Source organism: Petromyzon marinus, chromosome 48, assembly GCF_048934315.1.
Source record: "Petromyzon marinus isolate PM22_M1 ecotype Great Lakes invasive population chromosome 48, UKy_Petmar_22M1.pri1.0, whole genome shotgun sequence".
Taxonomy (NCBI): Eukaryota; Metazoa; Chordata; class Hyperoartia; order Petromyzontiformes; family Petromyzontidae; genus Petromyzon; species Petromyzon marinus.
In genome coordinates this window covers 7,657,407-7,676,077 of record NC_133714.1, presented here as the reverse complement: position 1 = coordinate 7,676,077, position 18,671 = coordinate 7,657,407, and the positions used below count along the sequence as shown (strand labels likewise).

At 54.5% G+C, this 18,671-nt stretch overlaps 1 protein-coding gene across 2 annotated transcripts in view; it reads left to right on the top strand.

Moving 5' to 3' along the window:
• The window catches only part of FGD6 (FYVE, RhoGEF and PH domain containing 6), a 67,590-nt gene extending 49,530 nt beyond the window's left edge, over positions 1-18,060 (top strand). For both annotated transcript variants that reach the window (XM_032972212.2, XM_032972211.2), the window contains 7 exons: positions 6,615-6,759; positions 8,868-9,011; positions 10,262-10,364; positions 10,884-11,017; positions 11,926-12,051; positions 12,375-12,514; positions 13,094-18,060. In XM_032972212.2, the coding sequence (XP_032828103.2) occupies positions 6,615-6,759; positions 8,868-9,011; positions 10,262-10,364; positions 10,884-11,017; positions 11,926-12,051; positions 12,375-12,514; positions 13,094-13,160 (859 nt within the window). In that variant the 3' untranslated portion in view covers positions 13,161-18,060. The remainder of the gene's footprint in view (positions 1-6,614; positions 6,760-8,867; positions 9,012-10,261; positions 10,365-10,883; positions 11,018-11,925; positions 12,052-12,374; positions 12,515-13,093) is intronic.
• The last annotated feature ends 611 nt before the right edge of the window (positions 18,061-18,671 follow it).

The window sequence follows — 18,671 nt, the reverse complement described above, 5'->3', positions numbered from 1 at the left end:
ACGTGACTTTACCGAAAGAACCAAGAATATGAATCCCTGCAGTCACGAAAGCTTTAAATCAAAATCATTAATATTATCAACGTGCTTATTTCATGACCTAATGGCATCATCAATACCATTGTCAATTATCATTAATCATAATTAACTCATGACCTGGCATCATGTATGGATGCATGTATGTTGAACTTATTTTGCACCGTACGTAGCCAAGCGTGCTAATCGGAGGTGTGGGGGAAGGACAATAACTAAACACAGAGCAGTTTGAAAGACATTAGTTTTCAATCTCGACGATTTAAAATGATGATGATCATCATCGTTGTCTGATGACCTCCTGAACTTTGCTCGGCTACTCGAGAGCGAGGGCTACCGTGCCACGCTGGCGTTTCCGCCGCCGTTGCGTTCATCACCTTTTCCACGAAGCCGGGAGAAGACGTGAGTGCGAGCTGGAGAGAGCGAGAGCGAGAGAGCGAGAGAGAGAGCTGGAGAGAGAGAGAGAGCGAGAGAGAGAGAGAGAGCGAGAGAGAGAGAGAGTTAGATCTGGCGCACGAACGGGTTGTTGGTATTGGACGCCCCGTGGCTGCCACTCGGTCCGTTTGTGCCGATGGAAGGAAGTCGACCAATCGGGAGCCGCTTGCTGCAGGCCGACCCAGGAATGTTTCCAAACGGAAGGCTCGCACACGTGTGTGTGCATGTGTGTGTGCATGCGTGTGTGCGTGTGTGTGTGTGCGTGTGTGCGTGCATGTGTGTGTGCGTGCGTGTGTGCGTGCGTGTGTGCATGCGTGTGTGCATGCGTGTGTGCATGTGTGCATGCGTGCGTGCGTGTGCGTGTGTGTGGGGAGCGATAGTGTAGCGGTTAGCGCACTGCGCTATGAACCTGGTGACATGGGTTCGATTCCCCTCACGGCCAACACCAGTGACGATTATCTGAACCGGTCCCGGGCCTCCCCTAGGTCGACTCAGCATCAAATGAGTACCTGGTGCGGTGTGTAAACATCGCCACTAGGGAGACAAAGGCGGTCGGGCGTGGTGCTGGCCACCCACCCCCTCGTGTACCGTTACCGGCCTTCATAGGTGCTCGCCAACAGCACTTTCCCCAACAGTCTGTTAAGGCTATACGGGGGATCTTTGTCTTTGTGCGTGTGTGTGTGTGCATGCGCGCGCATGGGCCAGTCATGCCGGGCAATTTTTTTGCACTCAACAAGTTTAAACAAAACTCTTGCAAAGGGGAGAGATTTGATTGAGACTTAAAGCACTTGAAGAGTGATCAGCAAGCTGGAAGGCCAGGACATTAAGCGAGCCTCGGTGTGTGTGTAAGAGGCGGTCACTCAGCCTCAAATGAGTCACTGGTGTGGCGTGTAAACATCAGCATTGGGGAGACAAAGGCGGCCGGGCGTGGTGCTGGCCACCCACCCCCTCGTGTGCCGTGCCGGCCTTCATAGGTGCTACTCGCTAACAGCACTTGCCCCTACAGTCTGTTGAGGCTACACGGAGGATCTTTGTTTTTTTTACGCGGTTTTTGTGAGTGTTATTATTTCTTTCATAATAATCACCATCAGCATCTATCCACTGCTGGATGAACCGTCATCGCCCGCACCGGTGCCGGTGTTGCTACCGCTCCATGACGCCCATGCACAGAAAACCGATCCATCCGATTGCTCCATCTCCGTGGCGGTCGTCGTCTCTCGGACGCTTCCTCTTCCTTTGTCCGGCCGACGTTACGTGCTTTTTTTTTTTCGTAAATCGTGAAAATGGATCTCTCTGAGAACGTGAAAACTGAAAAAACGCACGCACACAAGCTGTCCACTCCGTTCTATAAGTGAGCCTCTGTTTTGCAAGTCTGGGGATTTCACTGCACGCACACCCACGGACGCACGCACGAACGCGTTCCAACTCGCACGCTCCCAACTCGCGTTATAACCTCTGCGCCGGGACGCGGGTATAATGTTTCGTTATTTTATTATTTTTATTATTAATAAGACGATGTTTGGTCGTTTTTTTCTTCCTGTATTTACCACCAGACGGACAGACCTATGGAGAGACAGGCAGGCAGGCAGGCAAACAGATGGTCAGACATACATACGGACGGACTTATGAACAGACAGATAAATGGACAGATAGGCACGTGGACAGTCACACAGGCAGACTGACAGACAGAAGGAAAGGGCGGGCCGGCGGACGGACGGATATTGCATCGGCATCGCAATGAGCTACAGAGCGGCTCCCGCGTTACGAGCAGAAAGATGACCAAATGAAAATAAAATCACGACGGGGGGGGGGGGGAGGGGGGCGAGGTTGGGGGGGGGGGCGGCATCGCTAATGAGGAAACCGCGTGTGTGCTGGCAGTGCGTGACCCGCACGTGCGCACAGCAGAGCTGCTGCCCGCCCCCGCAGAGAGTGGCCGTCCGCGCCCCCCCCCCCCCCCCGCCACCGAGTCCTTGACTTAGAGACGGAACGTGCCGGCGCCAATCGCGGACGCGGCGCAGAAAAACCGCGAGCGGCCCGCGACCGTTCCTCGGTGCCGTGGGCCCCGCGGGGGGTGCCGTGGGCGCCGCGGGGGGTGCCGTGAGCGCCGGGCCGCACCGCCACACCGTGGGGGTGTACGCCGCTCCTGCAGGTGGGCGACCCGGCCGTGATGGTGAACGCGCCGCGGTCTCGACGCGGTCGGCCTGCTGCTGCCGCAGCCGACCTACGATCCTCCCCCGAACCCTTCTGGGATCACGCCGCCGCCGCCGCCGCCGCCGCCGCCGCCGCCGCCGCCGCTGCTGCCGCCACCACCGCCACTGCCGCTGCCACCCATCCTAGAACCTCACCCAGGCCCAGAAGGACAGAGTGGAACAGCGCGGACGTCCGCAATCATAAACACCTCCTCATTCGATAACCCAAACGTCATGGCACCTCCCGGCTTTGACATTCCTCCCGGTGGTACCCATCGACCGCATCAGGAGACCATCCAACAGCAGGCCGATGCGCGTATCTCCTTCATCGATGGAACATTTAAGACGCATCCAACATTTAGTGCGGCTTTGGCCATGCAACCATAGCTATGGACCCCATATAGTGAACCCATACAGACACACATGAAGACAAAACGACTCAAGAGACCCTCACTACGGACCGCGCAGTAAACCCACTGTGGTTCTGTGCTCCTTCAACGGAGGAGGAGGAACAGCGACACGACACGAACTCTCTCTCTGCTGAAGCCCTCTCGTCGTGGCCAGCAGCAGCAGACCTCGACATTGGCACTTAGCTCCTGTACTACAGTGCTGGCACACGGCAAGAATAAGAGTTTACGGGTTCAGTGTTAGTCTATGGGTTCAGTGTTAGTCTATGGGTTCAGTGTTAGTCTATGGGTTCTGTGTTAGTCTATGGGTTCAGTGTTAGTCTATGGGTTCTGTGTTAGTGAATGGGTCCTGTATTAGTCTATGGGTCCAGTGTTAGTCTATGGGTCCTGTATTAGTCTATGGGACCAGTGTTAGTCTATGGGTTCCGGGGTGAGTTTATGGGTCCAGTGTTAGTCTATGGGTTCTGTGTTAGTGTATGGGTTCAATGTTAGTCTATGGGTTCAGTGTTAGTCTATGGGTCCTGTATTAGTCTATGGGTCCAGTGTTAGTCTATGGGTCCTGTATTAGTCTATGGGACCAGTGTTAGTCTATGGGTTCCGGGGTGAGTTTATGGGTCCAGTGTTAGTCTATGGGTCCAGTGTTAGTCTATGGGTCCAGTGTTAGTGTATGGGTCCAGTGTTAGTTGTATGGGTCCAGTGTTAGTCTATGGGTCCAGTGTTAGTCTATGGGTCCAGTGTTAGTCTATGGGTCCAGTGTTAGTCTATGGGTTCAGTGTGAGTCTATGGGTCCAGTGTTAGTCTATGGGTCAAGTGTTAGTCTATGGGTCCAGTGTTAGTGTATTGGTCCAGTGTTATTCTATGGGTCCAGTGTTAGTTGTATGGGTCCAGTGTTAGTCTATGGGTCCAGTATTAGTCTATGGGTCCAGTGATTGTATCTATGGGTCCAGTGTTAGTGTATGGGTCCAGTGTGAGTCTATGGGTCTAGTGTTAGTGCATGGGTCCAGTGTTAGTTGTATGGGTCCAGTGTTAGTCTATGGGTCCAGCATTAGTCTATGGGTCTAGTGTTAGTCAATGGGTCCAGTGTTAGTTGTATGGGTCCTATGTTAGTCTATGGGTCCAGTGTTAGTGTATCAGTCCAGTGTTAGTCTATGGGTCCAGCGTTAGTCTATGGGTCCAGCGTTAGTCTATGGGTCCAGTGTTAGTCTATGGGTTCAGTGTTAGTCTATATGGGTCCATTGTTAGTCTATGGGTCCAGCGTTAGTGTATGGGCCCAGTGTTAGTCTATGGGTCCAGTGTTAGTCTATGGGTCCTGTGTTAGTCTATGGGTCCTGTGTTAGTCTATGGGTCCAGTGTTAGTGTATAGGTCCATGTTAGTGTACGGTAAACCCACTGTGGTCTGCACTCCTTCAACGGAGGAGGAGGAGGAACAGAAACACGACACGAACTCTCTCCCTGCCGAAGCCCTCTCTTCGTGGTATTTTGCTCCTGTATCTCTGGCAAACGCAAGAACGGAATGTTTCCCATTTTAGTTTCGTCCGAGGGAGAGAGCGAACGCGAGAGGGATGAGGAATGCCGAGGCGCGAGGGAGCCACCGCACTCCTTTATTGAACCCAGGTGTGGCAGCTGAACGGCTAAAGAGACACAAAGCTCCTTTTGTGACCTCGAGACACGGGGGGGGGGGGAGGGGAGGGGGCGGGGGAGTGTGCCGGGGGCTGGGGGCAGCGACAAGAGACCACGGCGAACACCGGAATGGCTCGGTCACGAAGGCGACGGCAGCAGCGTGCGTTTACCAAATTGAGATTTATGTCGGTGTGCGCACGCAGCTGCGTTCTGCACGAACGCCGCGGTGGCGACCTCGCCTGGTATACAGGAGGTCGTGAGGTCGATCACGACCCTGACAACGCCTGGGTGTTCGGAGTTTGCGTGTCTCTCTCACCCTCATCATCATCACGGTGGTTAGGAGATGTTAACTACCTCGTCTGGTATACAGGAGGTCGTGAGGTCGATCACGACCCTGACAACGCCTGGGTATTAGGAGTTTGCGTGGCTCTCTCACCCTCATCGTTATCACGGTGGCTAGGAGATGTTAACTACCTCGCCTGGTATACAGGAGGTCGTGGGGTCGATCCCGACCCTGACGACGCCTGCTGCTGCTGCTGTATATTTAGAGTCTGCGTCTCTCTCACGACGACGACGACGATGATGATATGCCGCTCCGTTGTGTGACCCAGGTCGCTTCTGAAAAAGAGCGGCATAGCTCGGTGGGGGCTTACGTGCCAAAATACAAAAAAACACAAATAGTTTAGTTTTAAGTGTCGCGTCCGGAGGAGTGCGAGTGGTAAAGCGAAGACTTGGCCGGACTTTGCGGCCGACTTTTATTTTTCCACAAGGTGAGTCGAGGTCGAGGCCTGGGGCGAGTTCTGGGATGAGAGGCGGCACCGGGGGCCTGCGAGGTGGCCACGAGGCGCTAAGATGGCCACGGATCCTCGAATCCATCCGTGCAGAGCCTTGAGCGTTACCGCGCACTCTTATGCGTGGCTTTTTGTCGTGTGTTCCGGGTTTTTGTGGATTCCTACAAAAGCTGTAATGCTTCATCCAGTAGATGGCAGTACAGCGACGGATTCTTACATCCATCTGCACGGAGCCTCAGAGCGTGGTGGTGGTTTTCCTCCGCGTGCCACGAAGCCGCGAACTTCTCACCGCAGACGGAATTCCCTAAGCCCCCCACCCCATCCATAATCACCCAGGAATGTCCTTAACGCTCGTGACGTCACTCCACATCGACCAGCCCCCCCCCCCCCGCCATTAATATTCATGAGCAGATGACGTCCTCCAAATGGACACCCGCCCACCCCTCATTAATAATCATGCGCAGGTGACGTCACTCCAACATCGAACAGCTCCCCTCATTAATAATCATAAGGTGACATCCTCAAAATGGACACCCCCCCTCCATTCATAATAATTAGCGGCTGACGTCACTCCACATGGGGGGCCGAGGCGCCTCCCCCCCCCCCCTCCTCGGCGTCAACTCACAACCCTCACTACAAAAGCAGAACCCTCACGTCACGTGATCTCCGTAACGCTGTTGAGACATCAAAGTAAAAAGGACGTCACGATGAACAAGGGATTATAACCTTTAAATGAAATAGGTCTGTGTCACCGCGCCCTTACAAATCGCACACGAATTGATGCAATGAATATATCACGTCGCGGTCTGATTTTCGCTTGCAAGTTTCAGTTTTACTGCAATGCACCCCGTACTTGGACGGTCAAAAGGCTAGTTTGATTTATAAACTCCGAGTGAGATTACCGAAGAGATGTAGGCGAGAGAGAGAGAGAGAGATGTAGTGAGGTGAGAGGGATGTAGGCGGCAAGATGAACGAGAGACGCGGCCTATCCGGCGCTGACGTTTGTACCGATTCACCGACTTGTGCGCTCACCCGGTGCCTCCGCCGAACGAATCGCCAGTGCCCTGTGCCGGATCTCCCGGCGCTCGTGACGGACGTGGGCTGACGATCGCCCTGTGACCCCACCCCCCGCCCCCGTTAAGCTCGGCGAGCGAGCGGGACGAGTGGCTGCTGGCGATCTCCTGCGCCATCGACGACTACACACGCAAGCGCATCTCCTTCACCCACACCTGCGGAGGCGCCGGTGGTGACGGTGGTGACGGTGGCGGTGACGGCGGCAGCGGCCAGGTGAGTCTTCTTAGCCGGGTGGCGGTGGTGGCGGCGGTGGTGGAGGTGGTGGCGGCAGCGGTGGTGGTGGCTAGTGAAGCGAGTTGGCATGCTCTTCAACGAACACGGCGACCCCGAGTTCGATTCCTGCTCACGCCCAACACCACTGACGATGATCTGAACTGGTCCTGGGCCTCTTCCCCTAGGTCGACTCAGCCTCAAATGAGTACCTGGTGCGGTGTGAACATCCCCACTTTGGAGACAGAGGCGGCCGGGCGTGGTGCTGGCAACCCACCCCCTCTTGTGCCGTGCCGGCCTCCATAGGTGCTACTTGCTAACAGCACTTTCCCCAACAGTCTCTTAAGGCTACACGGGACAGGGGGGAGGTCTTTGCCTTTGGTGGCAATGGTAGTGGTGGTGGCTACGCCGCTGCACGTGGCTGCCTGTAGTGATCCAGTGCTGCGGAGGCAGCAGCAGCAGAGAGGGTTGCTGGATCACCGCATACACAGACGTTGCGAAATTCCCTTCCAGTGGGTGTCCAGGAGGTGGTGCCGTACCTTGAACTCGCCAGCAGGAGGCGCTACAGCGAGTGGATGAATCGTCATCTGTTTCCGTTTGTACGGGGATAGAGCTTTGTCCTCTCGCAAGGCGTGGGCATTTTTAATCAGTGCGCCTGTTTTCATTCCACACACGTGATGAATAATAATAATGATAATAATAAAGAACTCCGTTGGTACGGGGATAGAGCTTTGTCCCCTCTCGCAAGGCGTGGGCATTTTTAATCAGTGCGCCCTGTTTTCATTCCACACACGTGAATAATAATAATGATAATAATAATTAAGAACTCGTCTTGAAATAAAAACCCAATGCCAGGACCCTCCTGAGAAAGGGCCCGACAACTCAGTGTGGCTTTCTTGGATTAAAAAAAAAAGTAAATAATTATGAATATTACTTGGTATTAGATGCCCCCCAGTAGACTGCCCCTGGAACTCTACCGGGCAGCAGCACGTCCCACTGGACGAAGGCCCCGGGGCCGGCCCAGGACACGCTGCTGTTGGCGGAACGATGTCGCTCGGTTGGCCTGGGAACGCGTGGGGATTCCCCAGGAAGAGCTAGAGTCTGTGTGTAGTAGTGTATGGTGTAGTGTAGTTGTGTATATTGCAGTGTGTAGTAGTGTGTAGTGTAGTTGTGTGTAGTAGTGTATAGTATAGTGCATAGTAGTGTATAGTGTATTGTAGTGTGTAGTGTAGTGTATAGTAGTGTATACTGTAGTGTAGTAGTGTATAGCAGTGTAGTGTATAGCAGTGTATAGTAGTGTCGTGTATAGTAGTGTATAGCAGTGTAGTGTACAGTGTAGTGAATAGTGTAGTAGTGTATACTAATGTAGTGCTGGAGTCTGTTGCCAGGGAAAGGGAGGTCTGGACCATCATTACTCAACACGCTGCCGCCGTGACCCTCACCAAGACAAGCGGACTGAGAAACAGACGAACTTCGTATTAGGAGTATTATGATAATAATAAAAAGATGGTTACATCTTTTTTTTTAATACAAGAAAGACAACATATTGACACCTTTTCCCGTGTAACATACATCCCACCGTGTTGTTACCGTACTGTGTTCTCAGACGCAGCAAAAAAACACACCCTCAAAAAATGACCTGTCAACAAATCTCCCTCCGTCAGTCAAACGGAGGTCACCCTCTGTAGCCCAACAACACATCAAGAAGGATGGAACCACCGCCCCCCGCACCCCCCCTCCCCCCCCCATCAACCGAGCGTAGCGAAATACCAGCCAAATCCTTGGAGAAACCAGGGCCTTGAAGATGCGATAATGGCTGGATGAACCATTTCCCTAAATTGCACTTATTCTGGTCCCTCCAGATCGGCAGTTTCGCATCGTCCGTGACGATGTTCACTCAGCCCCTCTGTGCCTTCAGTGTTCTTCATTCCCCCTAACATCCAAAAAGAAGAATCGCGATTTCCCAGAGTGACCACAAACTGGGTGCGTCATATATTCCAACAATTTTAAATTATTATTAGAAACCCCAAATAAACTTGAACTTTGAACTTGCGCGTTCCCGCCCCTCCCTGGCCCCCATCCCCGCCCCGCGGCCCCGCCACCCCCTGCAGATGGACACGTTCCAGCGCTCCGAGTCCCAGCTGGGACACAAGGCTCCCATCTGGATCCCCGACTCGCGCGTCACCATGTGCATGATCTGCACCTGCGACTTCACCCTAACCTGGCGCAGGCACCACTGCCGAGCCTGCGGCAAGGTGATTAGCGACGTCCCTTACGGCGCCACGGTCTCTAGGAGGTGTTAACTACATCGCCTGGCACGCAGGAGGTCGTGGGTTCCATCCCGACCCTGACAACGCCTGCTGTATATTTGGAGTTGCGTGTCTCTCTCTCATTCTTCATCACGGTGGCTATGAGATGTTAACTACCTCGCTTGGTTTACCGGAGGTCGTGGGTTCCATCCCGACCATGACAACGCCTGCTGTATATTTGGAGTTTGCGTCTCTCTCTCTCTCTCTCTCTCCCCGTGGTTGCGTGGATTTTTTCTCCGGGTCTTCCGGTTTTTCCCCTCCACGTTTAGAATCTACGTCACGCGTTCAGAGTACTTGGCTGCTATAAATTTCCACGTGACGATAAGCAGCTTCGTTGAGCTATCTGAAAGAGAACTATGTCGCTCAGTGGGCCTTACCTGGTAAAATAAAAAAAGTTTATAGTCGTTTTTTTGTTTACATTCCCGAGGTCCCTTCCTGCGATCGCGCGTTCCGCCCAGCCCCGCTCACTCCACGTAACAGTTAGGTATGACGTCACGTGATGGATCGTCGGTGGACGTAGTGTAGCGGGTGTTTATTGGCAAGCATGCCGGTGAATTGCCTCATTGCTTCAGTAAGGGATCTGTATTCTTTAGTCAAGGTCTTTGTTGTTCCGTACATACTTGCTGCAAGACATGAAAAAGCACATCTGTTTGCTTAGTTAGGATGAGGTCATTATTAACACGGGCGTGTTCTCTAATCCACATGTTCCTCTTCCTGTCTCTCAGCGTAATTCCTAGCACGCATCTCTCCACGCTGGGCGAATGAGCGACCGTGTGAGTGGCTAAATTAATCGGCGAGATCTTAGCGAGCGACTCAGCGAGCGAGTTCGAGTCGATCTTGCGTGACCAGCTTGAGAACTCAAGAGACCGGGGTAAGGAGAGGGCCTCCTTTGCAGGAGCGAACTGGGTCACCAACATGACGGAACGAAAATAAACCAACGGTGACGTTTAAACCGACAAAAGTCACAACAACCATGGGAGCGTCGTGCCGCTGGGATCCGACGCGCCGTTGGTGCCGATGAAACTGGCAATGTGTGTGCGCCCGCCGATAGCGCCGCGGTTAAGCAGGAAACGGCGCGGAGATAAGTAACCCTGGTCACCCGGTTGCATTTTTTCGCCCCTCCCGCCCCCCCACCACGATCCCCGACCCACCGTACCACCCCCACCCCGTCGGTGTATTCCCACGGGGGGGTTCAGATCATCTGTCAGGGCTGCTCCTACCACCGGTACCCGCTCAAGTACCGCAAGGATCGTCCGGAGCGCGTGTGCGACCAGTGCTACGCGTCGCTCGGCAAACGCGGTCGGTGACGCTCCTGCCTCTACACCTCTCATCTCACTCTACTCCGCTCCACGCACTCTCCTACCTCTCATCTCACTCTAGTCCCCTCCACGCACTCTCCTGCCTCTACACCTCACTCTACTCCGCTCCACGCACTCTCCTACCTCTCATCTCACTCTAGTCCCCTCCACGCACTCTCCTACCTCTCATCTCACTCTAGTCCCCTCCACGCACTCTCCTGCCTCTACACCTCACTCTACTCCGCTCCACGCACTCTCCTACCTCTCATCTCACTCTAGTCCCCTCCACGCACTCTCCTACCTCTCATCTCACTCTACTCCCCTCCACGCACTCTCCTACCTCTCATCTCACTCTACTCCCCTCCACGCACTCTCCTACCTCTCATCTCACTCTACTCCCCTCCACGCACTCTCCTGCCTCTACACCTCTCATCTCGCTCTCCCCCCACCCCCCGTGCTCCCCCCACGGCTGTAACGAGTGACGCCGCTGTGCGCGCTGTTTCCCTGGCGGCGTGGACAGACAAGACGGTGGTGCTGGGGAGGAGTCCCCCGTCTCAGAGTCGCTCGCCGGGGGGGGCGCTGTCGTCGGTGCTGCACAGCATCACCCCCTCGCCCGGACGCAAACTCAAGAGGGTTCCCGCGGCACTCAAGCAGGTGCCAACAGCCCTCCGCCCCCTGCCCCCCACCCCGCCCCCCCCCCCCTCCACCCGCCCCCCCGCTCCAACGTAGCCCACGTAGCCCCTGTGAAGGCCGGCAAGGCGCACGACAGACTGCGACGGATGGCCCGCGCGTGCAGACAGCCCATCCCGAAGGCAGACGGACGGACACCCTGCCGCGCGGACGCCCAGACGGACGGCAAGACGAAGGCTTCCCCTCGCGCCAGTCCCACCGGGTAGCCTTTGACAGGTCGTTGTGAGCGAGCGTTGTGAGCGAGCGTTGTTAGCGAGCGCCTCTTAAGGGCCGGCACGGCCGGCGAGGGCGCGGCTGTGCTGGCAACCGCTGCCAAACAGATAGAGGCACAAACAAAGAACGGAGATCCCCCGTGTAGCCTGTAACAGACTGTAGGGGCAAGTGCTGTTAGCGAGCACCTATGAGGGGGTGGGTGGCCAGCACCACGCCCGGCCGCCTTTGTCTCCCCAGTGGCGATGTTTACTACACATCGCACCAGGTACTCATTTGTGGCTGAGTCTACCTAGCGGAGGCCCAGAGCCGATTCAAATCATCATTACCGGCGTTGGCCGTGAGCGGGAATCGAACCCGGGTCGCCAGTTTCGTCGCGCAGCGTAGCGCTAACCGGTACACATGCGCGCGCACACACACACACACGTGCATTTGCGCGTGCGCGTACGTGTCACGTGTGTGCCTGCCTGCGTGCGTGTTCTCGCGTGTGCGTACCTTTCGTTATGTGCGTGCGTGCGTGCGTGTCATAACCACCTGCCCGTGCGCGCGTGCGCGAACGCGTGCACGTCGCGCCCGGCGTGCTTGTGGGTGCGCGTGCCCTGCTGTGCGTTTGCGTGCGCGCGTGTCGCAACCGCCCGCCCGTGCGCGTGTCACGCCCGCAGGTGGCGGGCACCGAGGGCTCGTCGATGAGCGGCTACCTCCAGCGCTCCAAGGACAACCGCAAGCCGTGGCGGCGCCTCTGGTTCGTGGTGAAGGACAAGGTCCTGTACACGTACGCCGCCAGCGAGGTACGTGCGTGCTTGTGTACGTGCGTCTGTACGTGTGCTGAACGTCTTAACGCACCGTGCGTAGGCGACGGCGCTGAACGGGGATGCGGGGGGAGGACAACAAACTAAACACAAAAAGCAGTTCTCAAGAAATTGGTTTTCAATCCAGATTTATTTTCAAATTCCTTCATGACCCCCTTCCATCTTAATGTTATCCTCCTCCCTTCTCCCGTTTACCTCCCTCCCTCCCCTCCCTCTACCACCATTGCTCTCTTCCTTCATCTTCCACCTCCTCGTCCACCGTCTCCTCCGTCTTCCCGACCTCCGTGTCGTGGCCGTGCCAGGATGTGGTGGCGATGGAGAGCCAGCCTCTGCTGGGCTTCACCGTGCAGGGCCCGACTGCTCGCGACTGCAGCTTCCAGCTTTTCCACAAAACCACGCTCTTCCGGGCCTTCCGCGCCGAGGACAGCGCCACCGCACTCAGGTCCGGGGCATGGTGGCGTGGGCGGCGTGGGAGGGGTGGGGGGGGCAGGTAGCAGGGGCAGTCGAGAAATCGAATCGACAATCGAGTAATCGATCTCTTAAGTAATCGGATTACAGCCAAGCTTGAAACACCACCGTGGCTAGGAGATGTTAACTTCCTCGCCTGGTGTGCAGGAAGTCGTGGGTTCGATCCCCACCTTGACGCCTGCTGTATATTTGGAGTTTGTGTGTCTCTCTCTCATCATCATCACGATGGCTCGGAGATGTTAACTACCTTGCCTTGTATGCATGAGGTCGTGGGTTCGATCCCCACCCTGACGCCTGCTATATATTTGGAGTTTGCGCGTCTCTCTCCCCGTGGACGCTTGTATTTTTCTCCAGGCCCTCCGGTTTTTCCCTCCACGTTTAGAATTTCCACTTCATTGAGCTATCATTTGTGGCCAGATGATTTCTGAAAAAGAGCTATATAGCTCAGTGGGCCTTGCCTGGTAAAATAAAAATAGTTTAAATAGTTTTAAAGACGATGGCCTCGAAGGTTGACGATCGGACTGTCTCCCGGGTTTTCTCTCCTTCTCCGCAGGTGGGCAGAGGCCATAAAGGCGGCCACGGTGCTTGAGACCGGCGATCCGCTCTCACCCCCTTTCTGATGCTGCGCCCCGTTCCTGCGACTGCCGGCGGCCGGCGGTGGCGGCGGTGGTGGCGGCGGCGGCGGAAGCCCTATGTCGGCCGGACGTTTCTCTCCCGAGCCTCGCACCGACGATTCGCCGCATCTCCGAGTGCAGCCGCGAGTCGGGGTGTCACGATTAATGCGTGGGGTTGGGGTTGAGGTGGGGAGGGTGCCGAAATTAAATACAGAATTGTTTCCCTGGGTGTTTTTGTCGCGGGACTGGACGGGTCGGCGTTGTGCGACCGCCGTAGGGATTCATGATAGCGATGCTGAGCGGGGGGAGCACGAGGGAGACGGGTTCGGGCTGTAATGTGTCGGCTGCAGGGTAGGCCCCAGGGATTCCAAACTCCGTTCCTTATGTCCTACCGTGCTTCCCCTTTCCACCGCTGCCCGTCTTCTCCGTTGAATCACGGGTGAAGTCGTTATACGCTTGTCGCACATGCCGGATGATTGCTAAACACGTACCCCGTACCCCGCCACCCCCCCCCCATCCCCGTCTTAATTCGAGTTGGCGCTGTCTGATGGTGCTGCCACATTTCCCATGCGCGCACGCGGTGCTATCTACGCCACGTGGAACGTACACTCGCGCTCTCTGAATTTGAATCCGTGCTCTCTGCGGCCTGTGTGGGCCAAAGATGAAGAAGGCAAAAGTCCCCGCCTATAGACGTCGCAGCAAAGTGCTGTTGGGGGATCGTGCTGCTCGCGAGCACCTATGAAGGGCCACGTGCGAGTCACGTGCAACGCACACACAGAGGATCTCTTATTTGGAATAATTCCTCTACGTGTCACGTGAGGCACGCATGTACACACGTACATGCGCGCAGTGCAGTCGGTGTTCTCCTATAACGCGGTAGTAGTCGCGTTCCCGAAGAACACCGCGTTACGGGAAAGTCGCTTTCAAATAAATAATGTAGGGCTAAAGCACAGTCCGCGATAACACGCCAGATGCGCACGCAGGTCGAAGAGAAAGACCGAGGCGCGTGGGTAGCATTTTGAAGCATCCAGCAGCAATCCCGCCTTGTGCGACGATGCTACGCCGAGGCAGCCGTACGACCGCTCGTTCCTACTCGCACTGCGACGCATTTCCATTGGCTCGATCGCGTTATATCCACTTCGCACGCACGTTATAAAAAAAATTATCTTCCCTACTGCATTCAGCATCTCGTTATATCCAATTCGCGTCGTCAAAACAACACGTGGTGTTGTAGGAGAACAGACCGCATCTCCATTTGAATTTGGATCAGCGCTCTATGTCAACGTGGATCACGTTGACCAATCATCAGGTTTGTGAGGCGTGCACAGCTACCGATTTACATTTCGGAGGACAATTGGGCGGCCGCGTGATTGCAGTCGCTAAACGAGCGGCGGCGCAGCGGTTAGCGCACGGTGGTACGACGCTGGATGAAGGTTATATACTCGTTGAGTTGCGTGACGGAATGGAAGAGAGCAGGTCTCTCGGCTGTGGCATTTTAATTGTTTTTTTGAGTTTGCGGTAACTATATCCGTTCACACTCGCTAGTATTGTATATTAATGGCAGTATTTGCAGATTCAGTAAGGGAACAACTTGCAGTATTGTATCGGCTGATGTCCTTCATGTTAATATTAATATCACAGAGATCTTGTCGGTTGATTTTTTCCCCGTAACTATTGGCCGGCGGCGGGCGATCGTCATAATAACAATTTGCCATGCTTAGTCCACCGCTGGATGAGAAGGCCTCCCCGTGCCGTAGGTTGCCAAACTTTCACCCGTTGCCAAACTCTCGCCGCGCTGTGAAGTTCTAAGGGGAGTCGTCACCTCCGTTATTCGACCGTGCGGTCTCGCTCAGCCCCGACCGCGTATGAACGAGCGACAATACAGGGTGTTTGAGAAAGATGGACCCAATTTCAAAGCAGTATATTTCACGATGGCAACATGTTACAATTACACAAAAAGTTACAAACGGTTTAATGGCTATCAAGTTTTACTAACCATTTCATAAATGCTCTATGTGCCCTCCACCTGCTGTACGGACAACATTGAGACGAGAGTTGAATTCGCCCCAAACGCCTCTCTTCTCACGTTTTCCTCTGAGGTGCGTGGCCGCCCTGTGCTCTTCCCCTTACATAAACAGCAGCCCGTGTCCTCAAATCGTTGGTACCAACGACGAATGCTCTTTGACATTGGCGGATCAATGCCAAACTCCGTTGAAACGCATGCTGCACCACAATTACGGATTCAGACTTACTGAACTGCAGAACGCAAAATGCCCCTTGTGTTGTGGTGGGGTCACCGTCTTGCCAATGACTGAGGCTAGGGGCTGTTTGTGCGCTGGGAGAGGCATCTAGCGGTAATCATTTGAAACTCTATGCCCCGCCCTCTCTATGCCCCGCCCTCTCTATGCCCCGCCCTTTCAAGTGGAAAGAGTTTCATTCATGGGCGGTTCGTGGTTGCAGAGATAAGGCGATTTCAAATAGGGTCCATCTTTTTAAACACCCTGTACATTTCACGCGAGATTTGAAACGAACAAAAAAAAACGCCAACGCGAAAATCTCGAGCGCAGTTTTCGGCTTCATTTAGCCCAATTCTGTTCTCTCGGTCGTTAAAACTCGAGGCGCGCGTTTCGGCTTCCCGAGCTCGTGTGTGCGATTACTTGACTGTGGAAATCAATGCGAAGCCGATACACTACACTACGCGTACGAAGTGTCCGAATTAAAGTATTACATTTTTTTCTACATTCGCAAATACTGAAGAGTGTTATATCAGTAATAACTTTATGGATACAATTCTCACCAGGGTCCAGTGCGTTCCTTAATCCGGGGTGCACACCTGAGCGGTCAGTTGCGCGAAACTCGGTTGCATGCAACTGAGTTGCGTACCGCGCGTGGGGCGTCCTCTGCAATGGGTTGCGAGCAGTTGCGCGGCGGAGAGACAGACTCGACTTCCAAGCGTCGATTTTGCTCGGCGGGGTTTTTTTTTTAGCAACGGATTTGATCGCACGCTGCACGTTTTTCCGCGGCCGCGATTCTGACGTGGACGAACGGAGCTGACCATGGACGTGTGCGTAGCTGTGCGGTTACGGGCGTGGCCGCCACGTACCCACGCTGCACAACCACTCGCTCGGAACGTGGACAAAGCGGCCGCGGGCAACGCTATTTAGAAGTTTCACGCGGCGATCTTGAAGAGCCGGCCTGGTTGCATGGAAACTGACCGCTCGCGGTGTGGCCCGGACTTTAGATGGCAGCGCGGGTCGAGGGGCACGTTCACAGTGTGTTCAGAATTATCATCGCACGGCTCCCTGCCCCTACACGTTTCTGCTCTTCCGTAGTCTACTGTTTGTCTTTGGCCCTTTCCAGCGCTCTTAAGTGCACCTTTGCTAGATTATTTGAACTTGATAGTTGTAATTGTGCTCTATCCCCTAAAGTACTACCTCCTCGGGTTCGTCTTAATCAGCAGAGGTGCCGGGGTCCCATCACAATCCTGTGATCAAGGTGCACCACCGATGTATGTTCTCGTTTTAGCGTCAAACGGGTAAAGGCATGCCCCTGCAATTTCTCGCTCGTGCCACTGCTGGCCTCCACTAGAGGGCCTACTCTCCCGCGCTCGCCAGGCGTCTCTCGCAATCGGTGCGTGCGAGCGCTCACGCCCTTTAACCCCCACCATGCGCGACCTGCCGACCGACTAACTTCGGGCCGAATCATTTATACCGCTGGGCGGACGAGAGGCGGGGAGAGCTTTTTAGAAACGCATCGTGAAGTGACACTAATTTAGAGGAAGGGCCCTTGCCTACAGTGTGTCGAAGGTTTTCGTCATTTTTCATCACGTGGGCCCCAGAATGCCACACTGAACTGTGGGAAGTTGGCGATTATTCTACCATTGGTGCCTTCTAATAATTATTATTATTCTAATATATAATTGCGTGCCTCTACCAAGTCTGTACCACAGCGGCGTGGCGTGGTTGGAGTGAGCCCTGGCGCAAAGGAATTAATTGGGATCCCCCCCTCTGGCCCCCTGCGGTGCATTCCCTGTTGCAGTTTCACTGCCTGCGCACTCGGTAGTCACGCCAAACGCCGCACCATAGCCTCGCCACGTGCGGCTGGAGGTGGCAGCAGTACAGTCCCTGGATTCGACCACGAGATCAAATAACACCCCCCCCCGCCCCTTTCCCATTGAGACACATGGAGGAACATCGGCTCTTTCGCAAAGGTCACCCGGGTCACGTCGAGTTTATATCGTAAGGGGTCTAAAAGAGACGCAAATATATTGGTGCCTTTGGGTTTGCGGGGAGAGCTGAAGACGTCTGTCCCCTGCTAACGTCCGTGTGAGCCTGAAGGCTGACCGGGCCCTCTCTCGTCTCCACCGAGGCCGATCTGCACGGCGATGCGAACAACGAATCCCATTTGGCCAAGCTGAGAGAGAGAGAGTGCGAGTGGCATGGCGTGTTTGGCAGTGGGCTCCGGTGCCAGGAATGGAATTGGAGGAGTTGGTGGGCCGCTCTCTTGCCCTCTCTCGCTCTCCTCGTCCAATCTCCCCTCCACTCTCTGCAGCTTGGCACCGCCGCCGCCCCCCCCCCCTTCCTCTCTCCTCCAGTGCAGTTGCACCGCCTGCACACTCGTTGGTGCTACGCCACTGGGTGTCTGCTCGCCGTGCGTCAAGTTGCACTCGCGCGATCACGTTGTTTACAAGGGTCAAATATTAACGCTTCATCTAACTTAATTGTGTACAAAGCGCGTTTTGAAATTAGCTCATGAAGCAGCACCTGGCTTGTGTGTATTTTTTTGTTGTTGGTTTAAACTAAAGTGACGTTCCAGTTGCAGTAAGCTGTTTCCGGGGGACAGTTGTTTTAAACGTGTAATAATACCTTTTTTTAAATATTAAAATTAAACTTGCAATACACACAAACTCGGCACGTGTAGCGGTACGTTGTTGCGTTTCGGCTGTCACGTCGCTCGTGCCGAGTTATGGTTTCAAAACATGGTCCATTAATATCAAACAAGTATGGAACAAAACATCGAAAAGCCTGCAAAGAAGCATGGGAGGAACGCATTTTTGCAATTGTACTGAAGAGGCAAAGGAGGGGGGGGGGGACACGTGGAGTAGAGCATACGCAGGTTATATATTCGTTCTTTCGGTAAAGTCACGTAGGAGGGAAACAATACGTGACTTTACCGAAAGAACCAAGAATATGAATCCCTGCAGTCACGAAAGCTTTAAATCAAAATATGCAGGTTAATTACGTCATGAGCACGAGTGGCCGTGTACGGTGCAAAAGAGGTTCAACATGCACGCAACTTTACATACCGTTAGGAAAATTGAAGTCTTTGTTAGAAGGAGACGTCATAGCAGGAAGGGGTCGATGGCCAAGACTTATTGCGGAGCGGCAGCTCGGGTGGAGCTAAACGCGTCCGAGAAGACATCCACCGAGGAGATGGAGCGATGGGATGGGTTCACGTGTGCCAGTGCTGGGTGGATTATTGTATCGCAGGATCGCATGAATGTATGTTTGACTTCTT